Below are 12,675 nucleotides of genomic sequence, written 5' to 3'. Positions count from 1 at the left end.
CATGCCATGTAAATACTCTGCTTATTCTGGACGGTATCATGAACTTTTGTGCCTTAGAAGATGAGCTTTACCCTCTGTTCTGTGTTTAAATATGTTCTGGTTTATTGTTGTTTCTCTCACGTAGAGAACGCTGCTCCCCAGGCCATCTGGAAATCCATCCCAGCATGTCTGTTCCTTTTCTATCTTATCCAACTCATCCATTACAGGTGAGTCTGCATATCTTCTATCGCTTTTATGCTGCCATGAGATGGACTGGAAAGTGTCCCGTAAATCTGCATAAAGGCATAATTTCTAAAAAGCGGAAAATATCCTTTCAAAACCACAGAGTCATTTACCAGTTGCTTGAGTCACTTCCTACAGGATGATGGGGTTGTTCTCCTGGATCATTGTTAAGCAAGTCATGATTGTGATAGAAATTTTTTTTCTTCCATTTTCCAGTATTGAAAGCAGGGAAGAGTAAGGAGTTCTGTACAAGGAGACAAAATGTTGAAATAAATTACTTAGATTTTTTTTTTTTTTTTTTTTTCTTCGGTAGGGTGTAATCATTTGTCTAGATTTTATAATGGACTTTTCCTAGTGCCTGGGATACGGTTTAAATTTCGTACAGTATAATCAATGTACTGGCCATTTGTCCTTGGCTGCTGATACACTCTCGAGTACGATGGTAGTACAGGTGATGCCCCATCTCGGCTTAAATCTCAAAACCAACATGAGACAGCTTCAGTAACACAGCTGCGCTTGCTGTTGCGTTTTTGTGATAAGGCACTGGTTAGCTTGCATTACTATTTCAAGTCTGTTTCATCATCTCCACTACTTGCCTTCCTGGAGCTCGCTACTGCTTGGAATTTATTTGCTTCCATTGAACTGTGTTGTGCTCTGCTTTAAAGATGTTAGATTTCATTCGCTTGAGAGGTATTTAATCCTTCGCCCTAGGGAGAGGTTCATTTCGGCCAATCCAGTCCTCACTGACTAAAGCTGCTGTTTCTCGTCCAATTGTGCCCAAAGTTCTTCCAACACAGGCTACCAACCATCTGTCTAGTAAGTCATTTCTTAAACAGACCGAGAGTCACGGTCTGTTGTGATCTGTATGATGTTACAGTGTTGGTTTCTATTCCTTTGAAAAGGGGTTGTGACAGGTTTGAAAGAAACTTACAAACAGCTTATCTACTAACGTGGGATTATGAATTCTACAAGAAAAAAACATGCTGGTGTACCCCAAGCAAACACTGTCTTGCAACAAAAGAACAGGTCCCGTGATTAGAAGGATGAGTGAGGTGAAAACAACACCTGTCTCTATGTTTTACTTAGAGGATTCCCTGTAACGGGAAGACATTCAAATGCTTTAAGTGGATTTTAAAAGAGCTGGGTGAGGTTGACCCTGCAACAACATAAGTTTTTTATATTGAGCCTAAATGGCTGCTAGAGGTAAGCTAACAAAATAAGGCTATGTTGTTCTTATAGCTCCTCTAGTAAACCATAGAAAATTTCTAGAAATTGCATAACCAAATACTTAACAATTTGCAGGACAAAACAAGAAAAAATAAAATAGAAGGAATGGGTCAGGGTGTTTCTCTAAACTCTTTTGATATACCTGATAACATGTTGGAACAGGGCAGAAAAATTAAACATTTTAGCTGAAAGAACTGTTGTACTTTGTGAAGAGGAACAACTGATAGAGCTGATCAGATAATTACCATTTTCGCTTTTTGCATGTGTTAAGTTTTGACTCTGGGCAATTTAAAAAAAATCTTCTTTTAGATGAGTCGCAACAAAGCAATCGCCTGAAGAAAAGGCTTGTAATGTGTTTTTTGCTTTTTTGTTTCACAAAAGGTGCTATCGACTTGGCAGCTAAAAGTGCTGGTATTATCCCTGGTAGCCCTGTGCCTGTCCTGGATGCAGATGGTTTGTCAGGTGTGTCTCCGTTGTCACCAGATGGAGTGACCGCTGTGGTAGCAGGGCAGGAGTCGACAGTAGCGCATCAGAATGGAGGCTCCATCACCACTGTAGAGGTCAGAGTCTCTTGAGCGTGCTTTTTAAAGTAGTTAAGTGTCTTGCTCTTTCAATGTGTAAAAAAGCTGTATTATTAATGACTCTTCAATGAGCTTTCTCCTGGAGCTTGCTGTTAGATGCTTTTATCGTGGCACACCCGATCTATGTTGTATAGTGTGTATTTTGGGGTTGAGGGATCAAATCATCATCACATTGAACAGATTTCCATCCTGCAGAATAGCTTTCAGCTGTGAGACTGTTGAAGTTGGCCATCCAGAAATCTGGGCTTGAAAAGAAAGGATAGCATTTCAATAGACAGTAATTCAGGAAGGAATTTGGGGCAAAACATGGACTTCTAGGGATGTATTTGGAATGGAAACTGTGATTTCTCCTTGCCGTTTCTTTCATTGAGACCCAGATACGTGTTAGTCCATGTCATTTTCTCAGGGGGGTGGTGGACAATTTTGAAAGGCATGATAGTAAAAGGAGCATGCGTAAATGGTGATAGGCCCTTGTCTCTTACCTCCCCAGCTATATTTGCAGCATCTTGTGTAAACGCGTCACTCACATGATTCCTGTTGTGCTTCTAGGGCTCGGGCCCGGGGTGTCGGGTTCCGTTCATCAGCCTACCAACACAGCACGAGCAGGAGGCAGTTCCTGATGGTTTCCAGGTAGAGTATGTGTTGAAAGAACAGTTGTGTGAAATGGATAATGTTCTGAAAACACCACTGGTGTTACTAATTAAGACCCCTTGCTCCCAGGTAGCTGTACACCATTGCTACTGTTTTGTGGGAATTGAAATCTCTAGCATCTAAAGAAATTTAAAGAAAGAAATTTAGGAAGGCTGCTTAAATTTATGTGGGTGCCATTCTCTAAAAAAGCAAAGTGAAGCTGACAATCTCTGACCTCTGAAGGACAAACAGGTTTTACATATTTCTTGATACAGTGGAGGTTTTGCAATTGCTCTGCTATATCATACGTGTGTATTTAAGACACCACAAAGAAGGATTTCAGCAATTGGCAGCCCTGCTGCTTGTACGTTGCTGAAGGAGGAATATTAAGACTAAAAGTGTGATTGTACTGCCAGCATCCTCTTCAGAGAGTAATTTTTTTTTTTTTTTTTAATGCTGGATCCAACAATACATAGATACTTAAAAAGTAACTGTGGCAGCACCTAAGTTGTAAGTGTTGTCATCCTGTCCCCCACTTCCTTCTCCAGTGGGATCCAGGACCTTGTGTTGGATACTTAAGCCTCAGAATACAGGTTTTTCTTTTTTTCAGTGGAAGCACTTTCCACCCTTCCTCTGGCAGGTACGTGCAAAAAAGGTCAAATTAATTTGATTGGAGAGCATAAAGGAGAGGAAGACTTTTTTGTGGCACAGATGTTAGGACATGAACCTACGAGGCATTTCTTTGTGGTAACGGGGCCTTAGGTTCTAGTTCTTGCTCTCAGGACAGCTTTGTGTACACTACATCAGAGAAGAATCACAAACAGCTCTATGATGAGGTACTAATAACGAGACTCCTTAAAAAAAATCAATTGAATTTGGGAAGTCTGGCTGTAAAGAGGAGTGAGTTAGCAGTTTAAAATATTTATATATTCTTCAAGTAGTTATAGGGGGTTTGCCTACACAAAGGCAAATTAATACTTAATTCTTAAGAACTATCTTGTAGGTTCATCAATATCATGTTAATTTTATTATTATGATTGTTTCTGTTATGTAGGCTATATTAAATATTCTTTGGAATGTTACAGACCGATATTTTTTCACATGATTTGGAATATTTGTTTAGGCTTACAGGTATTTTTCATTAAAATAATACAAATTTATTATATACACAATATATTCCTAAAATTTTAGGAATATTATCTGATGGATTATTAGTCCTCTTTTTTTTTCTTTTTCTTTTTCTTTTTCTTTTTTTTTTTTTCCCGTTAAAGTCTGATTTTTAATCTGATGCTTAGGAGCTCAGCTGTTGCTTTTCAGACAGATTTCCAAGTCCTTCATAAATTTATGAACAATTAACTCTGTTTCTTGTAACAGGGCACATCAGTCCTTTCTCTGTCAGAACTGTCCAAGACTCCCCTCCAAAATGGTCTTTCCACTCCTCCACTTCCCTCCTCAGAGGCTTCCAGTACCCGGCTCTCTCCTCCCAATGTTTCTGCTCTCTTGGATATTTCTCTGCCCGGACCACCTGAAGATGTGCTTTCTCAAGGAGAACCTGCCACTCAAATCAGTGATTCTATCATTGAAATAGCTATCAGCTCTGGTCAATACAGTAAGTCTAAGCTTAGCTAAAGTCTTCCTATTTTTTTTTATCCCATCCCCCCCCCCCCCCCTTTTTTTTTTTTTTTTAAATCCCTGTCATATTACATGTCAGCAGAAACTTTTCCAGGAAGCTGTTCTTGGTTTGTTTTTTTTTTTTACTATCATCTGTTGGAAATAAAATTATGTGCCTAGCCTTTATTTTCTATCTTACATAGGTGGGTTTTTTGTTGTTGGGTTGGGTTTTTCTTTTTCCTTTCTAAACATAAATTGGTGCAGTGTCCTATAACTTTACCGCATTGACTGAATCAGTGATTCCTGACATTGGCTTACAGGTGAAGGTGTTTCTCTCTCTCCTGCAAAGCTGAATGGCAGTGACAGCTCCAAAAGTCTTCCGTCCCCATCCAGTAGTCCTCAACAGAACTGGATTGCCTCTCCCAGCCATGATCCCCAGTGGTACCCCAATGACTCCACAGACTCGTCTCTCAGCAGCTTGTTTTGTAAGTGTCAGTACACAGAGAACTGCAACAAAAAAAGCTCTTTCCTTAAAAAAAAAAAAAAAAAAAAGCACTGTTTATTAGAAGTGAATCCTTTGGAAAATCATAAACCCAGTAGAACATTTGTAGAATTCTTCCCTTACTTCTTGCTTTCATTTCAACAGTGTTGCCTTGAATAAATTTTCTTTCTCTTTACAAGTCTGTTCCTGAAAAGATCCTGTTGCTAGATTGGGGCCCATACCTTCAGACAAATAATTCCTTGGCACTTCTTTGTAGTCTGTTTGGAGCCTGACTCATCAGTTAGGTTGAGACATTTTGGCTGTTCTGCCAAAATGAAAAGATGCCCTTGGCTCTGCTGTTGGAAAAATAGGCTTCATTCTGTGCTTGGTGAGCATAATCTCAAAGACATGAGATCACTGCGTTTGTTTGGGGTTTGGTTGGTTGGTTTCTTAATTAATATTTAATAGGGCCAGTGTAATGAGTCACTGTTAGCAGTGTGGTGATGGTGTTCATGCTGGTAACAAATAATTTTTAACAGATAGATGTCCTCCATTTTCGATTTCCTTGTCCTTCTCTTTATCCTCCCAATTGCGAACATTCAGTGCAGTGACTTACTGATGTGCCTGTTCTTTATAGCAAGTTTCATCTCCCCTGAGAAGGGACGAAAAATGTTGCCAACTCCTGTTGGGACTGCCAGTGGCACCTCCTTACTGGGACCCAGCCTCCTGGATGGAAACTCACGGGACTCTTTTGTGTCACGGTCTCTGGCAGATGTAGCGGAGGTATGTCATCAAATTACATTCAGCTGTCTGCCTCCTTTTGTAGTGCAGTATTATTGTATGTTGTCCATCATACCTTCCTGAGATACTTAAGGCAAAGATGCTTTGACATCTGCACTTCAGCTTAGTAAAACAGTCTTAACAGAAGTATGTAAAGTACTGCACCAGAGCTGGTACAAGAAGCAGTGGTGAGCACCTTCGACCCAGGTTCTTTTTGCTGTGGGAGGTCATGTTTACTATGTTGGATGTATCTGTTTTGACAGAGAGATTTGTAATACTTATGTTTTGTGTGTCGTGCTTTGTAGAGCAGGAATTGAAAATACTGAAGATGAGAGAGAGGTTAATACTGATGCAGCTACGGTACAGTTGGAGGACTGATAGAAAAAATAAATAGGTCCAGAAGGAAGAGGCAGGAAATGGTTAATACTAAGTTACCTGAGAGAATGGTGGAAGGTCCTACGCTGCTGAGTTATTTTCTCTGTTGGTAGAATTATCCTCCTGTTTTGAAATCTTTTGAAGGGGTAGAGTGGAGACCAGCAGTTATTAAGGCTCTGATACGCTTGAGGACAGAGCTCCGTTTCAGAGGGGCAGAGACAGACGGGAGGAATGAGGTACCGAGAACATGATGGAATTCAGCAAGGACAAATGCAAAGTCCAGCCCTCGGGAAGGAATAACCCTGACAGCAATATAGGCTGGAGACTGGCTTTTTAGGACACAGCCCTACTGAGAAGGATGTGGGCGTCTTGATAGACAGCAAGCTGAAATGAGCCAGGATGTTCTGTGGCAGCTAAGATGACCAACAGTGTCGTGGGCTGTTTCCACAGGAGCATGGCCAGTAGATGGAATGAACTGATGATCATCCCACTCTACTCAACAGCTGTGAGACTGTGTCTAGAATATTGTGACCAGTTTTGAGCACCTGATACAGGAAAGGCATAGATAAACTGGAGCAAGTTCAGCAGAGGGCCACCAAGATGATTAGGGGGCTGAAGCACCTGTCTGCGAGGAAGGGCTGATGGTACTGGGCTTGTTCAACCTGGAGAAGGCTTCAGGGCGGGAGGGCCTGCCGGTACTTGCAGGGAGTTCCTCAAGAAGGTGTAGCCAGGCCTTTCACAGAGTGGTGATGCATGGTGGGAGGAACGGGCAAAAGCTGAACTGAGAAAGGTTCTGACTACATATAAAGAAAAACTTTTTCACCCTGAGGACAGTCAGGCAGGGAAACAGGTTGCCCAGAGATGTCGTGCAGTGTCTGTCTTCAGAGCTTTTTACGACTAACATGGATAAAGGCCCAAGTAAGCTGGTCTGTCCTAGGTGATCCTGCTTTGAGTAGGCGGCTGAACTAGAGACCTCTTCAGGCCCCTTCCAGTCTTAATTATCCTGCAGTTTACAGTCGTTGACTCAGTGTAACAGCATGTACATTTTAACTCTGGGGGGGCTCGCCCTGATGGAAGGACAATGTCATTCCTCCGTTGCCCTTTGCATTTGGATAAGGAGGTTCTGTACAGACCTTGTAACCAGAAGCTGCAGCAAGCTCATGTTGTTCGAATGTGCCCTTGGCAGCTTCAGACTCCACGCACAGCTCTACATCCTGGCATAAATAGGAAGATTCTGCTTACTTGGTGGTGAGAATCTGTCAAGGTGTGTGTTAATTAAAGGAATAGATGATAATTTATTTGTGTGGATTTGAAGTGCGATTGCAGCCCTTGGTCTTATAAACTGCCTTCAGAAAAAAATGGGGTAAGCCACCATTTTAGGCACACCAGAGCAGCTGTTGTGGCAGATGTGGGTTTGTGGGGGAGTCTTCAGAGGAAGCAAATATCATTTAACAATGGCTTTAATGATGGGAGAATTTTGAAAGGCCTTTTATTAAGTGTCCTGCAGAATCAAGTTTTTATTTCCAAATGCAGTTATTGTGTTAGAGGTAATATCTGTAGAGTTTTCATACAGTGCATCTACTAGTGCACCTTAATGCTGAATTAAGGATAGGCAGGTAAGGCCTATTGAGACTATAGGGTGGTTTGGTTGGGTTTTTGTTGGTGGGGGTCTTTTTGTTTGGTTTTTTGGGGTTGTTTTTTTTTTAGAGTCTTCCATTTAACCATGCATAAGAGCTATTGTCTAACTCAGATAAAGTGAGACAAAGTGTATCTTTCATATGAGAGGCTGAGAATGAAGATGAGGGAGCCAAACTCTTCTCAGGACAAGAGGCAGTGGGCACAAATTGAAACACATGAAATTCCACCTGAACACAAGAAAACTTTTTTAATGTGAGGGTGGTCAAACACAGAAACAGGTTGCCCAGAGAGGTTGTGGAATCTCCATTCATGGAGGTAATTCCAACACCTGGCTGGACAAGGTCCAGGGCAACCTGTTCTAGCTGACGCGACTTGAGCAGGATGGTTGGACAAAATGATCTCAAGCTGTCCCTTCCAACCTAAACAATTCTGTGATTCTGTGAAATTTCCACTGACGTGTACCTCCTCTTTTCTCTCATGTCTCTTCTAGGTGGTGGATTCCCAGCTGGCTTGCATGATGAATGAGAACAGCATAGACTACATATCTCGTTTTAATGACCTTGCCCAGGAACTGTCAATACCTGAGCCAACGCGCAGGGAAATTCTGTTTGATGGAGGAGGTGGTGGCCCCCCAATTGGGGATCTCTCGCAGTGAGTGCATGAGACCAGCAGGCTGGTGTAGACTGTTCAGCTGAAGTTGGAGCTTGCAGCGCTGGATCATGGCATGGGCAGGTTGTAGAGAAGCAGCTGAGGCTCAGTTGTCCCTGTCTTGTGCACTTCTTTCTAAAAGAGAAGCATTGTCTTCAAAGGTCTGAAGAAGTACTTGCAAGTCCTGGAATGTGCAATATACTGGGAACAACAAAACGTGGAATAGTATTACAGGAAATAGTGTATCCCCTGCATCAGTGATAGAAGATGGCAGGTCTATGGGACAGTCCTGGACTTGTACTTTGGAGTGGCCTAAGCAAGAAGCTCAAGCAGGGAAGGGTATTGCCAGAAACTCCCCTACGTGAATTATTTTTTGCATAGTAATCAAAATGCCGTGATTTGGGATCCACATTGAAGTTGTGGAGCATGAAGGGTGGGGGTGGGTATGGGAACCATTTTGCATCTTAACATGTCCTAGTTGGCACTCTTTTTATCAATCAGTCAAACTGAAGTTTCTTGCGCTCTCTTCAAAGGCGCTGCAACTCTACGATGCTTCGTTTTTATAGACCATTCTGTTTCTTTGGCTATGTTTTGTTGTTTGACCATTCCAGCAGGGGCATGTACCTGCTTTCTTGTTTTGTAGGGGAGCTCTGATTCACCCTGCTCCCAGATTGCATGGATCCTTGGGGAGTTTCCTCTATTTTTAAACCCTGTTACACGTCACAATCATCATCATCCTGACTGCACTCACGTTCTCCACCTTTGAGATTCTTCATCACATTGCACAGTTCATCCCATGAGTGGGAGAGTGCTTTTTTGCTTTCCCTGAAGAACGGTTGCTTTTTAAGTCAGGAAACACTGCAAAAGAGCTTACTGGAATCACTATGAAAGCTTTGTCATAATTAGTCTTGGCTTTGCTGGAAACCTGTATATATTGCCATCTTTCTTCAAAAAACTGAGGATTTACCTGGGAGAGGAAATAGGAAAGAATATTGTAATGTATAGAAACAAATAATATGTTAACGCTACAGTTGTTGAGATCTGTTTCGTGTCATGAAGAGGAGAGGTGTCAAGTCCTAGCTTAATCCCTTAGTCCTTCCTTATTTTCTCCTTGTTCTGTGAATTCCAGGTGCTCTGTGGTACCTCAGGGCATCATTTTTCATTATAGTCACTCCCAGGCACTGGTGGATCTGGTACTCCCTCTACTAAATCCCTATGCATTTAATGTTAGTGTTTTAATATTTGAAAGGCCCACGTTCTGATACCAGCGGGTCAAAGGAATATAAAGTTACTTGCTCTACAGCTGGTTGTCTGTCGATTCTACCTTTATAACTCAGGAGACTTTTCCTATTTCCTTTCCTACCGGTCATGAGAGAGAATACCTTTAGTGTGCCCCTTTTTTAAGCACTTGTCTGCTTCTCCAGCAAGAGGATGTCCCTTGGCTATTTTAAGTAGCTCTGAACTTATCCAAGGGGCTAGTCCTATATAAACCTCAACTTTATATTATTAATAAATAAACAAAACTTATCCATCTCTTCGGCTATTATCAGGGGTTCATTTTCCCAACTTGCACTATACTTGGTGGATGTAGTTCTACCTGCCTTTAGCTACTTTTACAAGGCTTTTGACTGGGAGTTTCTTCTTGTAACCTTGCTCACGATGCACTGATTGGATTTGCTCTTTTCCTGGTCACTTTACCCTGCTTTATGTAGATTTTTTTTTTTTTAACCGCTATATAGTTTGCCTTATGTTTTCTATCATTAAGAGAAAATGTAACAAGTTTTCTGATGCACCTTTTGTGTGGCCCAGAGCAACCTTCCTGATTTCACTCAAAAAGTAGTGAGATTTGGATGACATTCCAAGACCCCACGGATCAGGTTGCTGCATTCTCCTCTTTGACATAGGAACCATGCAGATGTGTAAAAACAGCATTAGTACACTTAGATGTTGCTAGCAGGGAGGCACATCTGTATTACTAGCAAGAAAACAATCATGACTAGAAGAACAGAGAATTTCATACCTGTGGGCTAACTTCCTGTTCTGACTGCATGTCATGTGGGATATTAAGTCCTTCTGTCATTATTTCTCTTCCATTATTCTTACAGAGCCTTGTTTGAGAATTCTGATGCAACTATCAGGAAATCGTGTAAACCTAGAATATAAAAAGTTGAAGGCTGTCAGAAGAAGGAATGCTGAGGAGTGTATCATTCTGAGCATTCACCCTTGGTGTGGAGAGGATACCCATTAATCTCAAGAGCCATTCCCTCTAAAACTGTTAAGTTTCACTTACAGTCCAGCTGTATTTTGGTGTGAGCTTTCCCAGATTGTTTCCTCTTGGTTTTGGCTTCTTACATTAGTAATGCTGATTATCCTATATGCTGTACCTCCAAAAACCCTTCGGACTTGCAGGACAAAAGTAGAGGGCTCCTACTGCAGCTGTGGCTGTGGATTACAGGACATGCAGGAGATGTGATACGTTCTAATCAAGCACTGTATAAAAAAAAATAAATCTGAACTCTCATTCTTAAACTTCTGAATATTGAAAGACCAGCCTGATGGTCTCCCGTGTATTTAGGTAGCTTGACAAACATTCCACCGTCTTTACCCATGCTGGTAAGGGAGTGGACGTGACGCTGGTTTTGGCTCTTCGGTTGCCTAGGCTAAGTGCCAGTGTTGCTGCGCCTGTACGGCAGGGCGCTTCATCGAGATCGGTGAAGACTTTCTGCCGTGCGACGCAGGGAGCGGTCAGGCTGCCCGTTCTCAGCCCATTCCGTGGCCATAGGGGAGTAACAGAGTTGCAGAATGAAGTCAGCATAGTGGCTCTTTTTAATGATGCCATGAGATCACAAAATGTTAATATCCTGAACCTTTGCAAGTAGACTTGGACTACCAAGTAATAACAACGTGGAAATGACAGAGGTCAGTTAGCACTCAGAAATTTGGGGTTAGAAATGTGTTTGGCATCAGCCTCTTAAAAGCTGTCATTATGAAACAGCATTTGATTTCAGGAACGTAATGCTTTGCAAACTGCAGTTTAATAATAAAGCCCTTTCAGGACAAGTAAGTTTTATCAGGGAAAAACTTGAAAATAACTTAGATCATTGTGGTAATTTTGAATTGATGCAGAATTTGTTATCCTTATTACGTGAAAGGTCACTTAAACACACCTCTGATTCCACCAGTTCTAGATTTTAGGTGGATGTGCTTTACAATACTAATCATCATCAGTTTGTGCCTAAGACTGAGAAGCGAAAAATTGGGGGGGGGTAGGAGGGGTGTGTGTATATACACACACACATATGTATATATACACATACATACATATATGTATGCTTGTGTGTGTGTATATTTTTTTTTTTTCGTAAAACACAAAACTTTTTCAATTGTAATTATTTCAGCTTCCCCAACAGAAGTAACGAAATCTGTATGTGTAACAATGTCAGCCTGCCCTAAGCAAACATTCAATCAAATTATACTGAAACGCACACAGGATTATATTTGAGGTAAACATGACTTTGTTAGCTTAATAGCTTCTTGGGGCATTGTAGGGTGGTTGGAGAGGACAAATGGACACTAACAACCTCCAGTTCTAGTATTAATTGCTCTAGGCTTTCCCTGTGTCGGTTTAGAGACTGTATACAATAAGGAAGTTCTGAGTAGTTCAGCAAAAGGAATGGCAGAAAATTCAGTATTTGTTGTCATCGTAGTCTGGGTGAAAAGCAGTACTACATCCTAAGAATTAGATCTACCCGTGTGTGCATGTGTGCGCTAACTGGGTTTTCTGCTGCATGTTGCATCCTGATTACCCACACAATTCATTTTATCCTTTATCACTAAATCTACTAAGCATAGGAATACTAATTGTTTTTAATATGGCATTGTTAGGCCTTTTCTTGACACCCCTCTTTATATTTCTAAATTGAATTAAATGGCTTGGATCAAATCTAATCTATAAAGACATCTCATTTACTGACTCTGCAGATCCCAGAGTGAAAATTAAGTTGCATTTTGGTTTTTTTACACTCAGACTTCGGATGCATTTATAAGGAAAGTACTGCACTTTTTTTTTTTTTTAACCTTCTCAGACCTTTGAATCTCTTAATTTCACAGCAATTTGTAAATGTTAACTAAGTGAAACCTTGGCAAGCACTACGGCAATAAGTTATCATTAATTATTGAAACATGATAACTGCTTTAGAGCTTATGGTTCTGGCAGCAAAATTAATGCTGTTTCTTTTAATAATAGTTAAGCCATATCATCTAAGGTTTCTGGCTTGTTTGAGATGTGAATTTGTTTTATAGATTATAAATATACCTATATAGTGTATGTATAAAGCAGAATGCCTGTCCTTACTGATTATTTTTTTGTACCATATTGTAAATTATATTATTTATTCTTTACCAATTTTGGAAAAAGGTGTTTTGGTTATTTAATATAATATACAAAAGCTGTTAAACTTCCTCTGTTTAAATTTCCAATTC

The 12,675-nt window shown here is 40.9% G+C and overlaps 1 protein-coding gene across 3 annotated transcripts in view; it reads left to right on the top strand.

The window, feature by feature from the left end:
* Positions 1-12,675, top strand: part of CRAMP1 (cramped chromatin regulator homolog 1) — a 53,225-nt gene extending 40,550 nt beyond the window's left edge. For 2 of the 3 annotated variants that reach the window (XM_082313872.1, XM_082313871.1), the window contains exons 14-21: positions 125-206; positions 934-1,038; positions 1,831-2,009; positions 2,580-2,660; positions 4,035-4,269; positions 4,592-4,756; positions 5,390-5,535; positions 8,036-12,675. In XM_082313872.1, the coding sequence (XP_082169998.1) occupies positions 125-206; positions 934-1,038; positions 1,831-2,009; positions 2,580-2,660; positions 4,035-4,269; positions 4,592-4,756; positions 5,390-5,535; positions 8,036-8,200 (1,158 nt within the window). In that variant the 3' untranslated portion in view covers positions 8,201-12,675. The remainder of the gene's footprint in view (positions 1-124; positions 207-933; positions 1,039-1,830; positions 2,010-2,579; positions 2,661-4,034; positions 4,270-4,591; positions 4,757-5,389; positions 5,536-8,035) is intronic. The other variant, XM_082313873.1, reaches the window with a different exon arrangement.

The sequence above is a fragment of the Platalea leucorodia genome, assembly GCF_965183815.1.
Source record: "Platalea leucorodia genome assembly, chromosome: 5".
Taxonomy (NCBI): domain Eukaryota; kingdom Metazoa; phylum Chordata; class Aves; order Pelecaniformes; family Threskiornithidae; genus Platalea; species Platalea leucorodia.
This window is presented reverse-complemented; position numbering and strand designations above follow the sequence as displayed.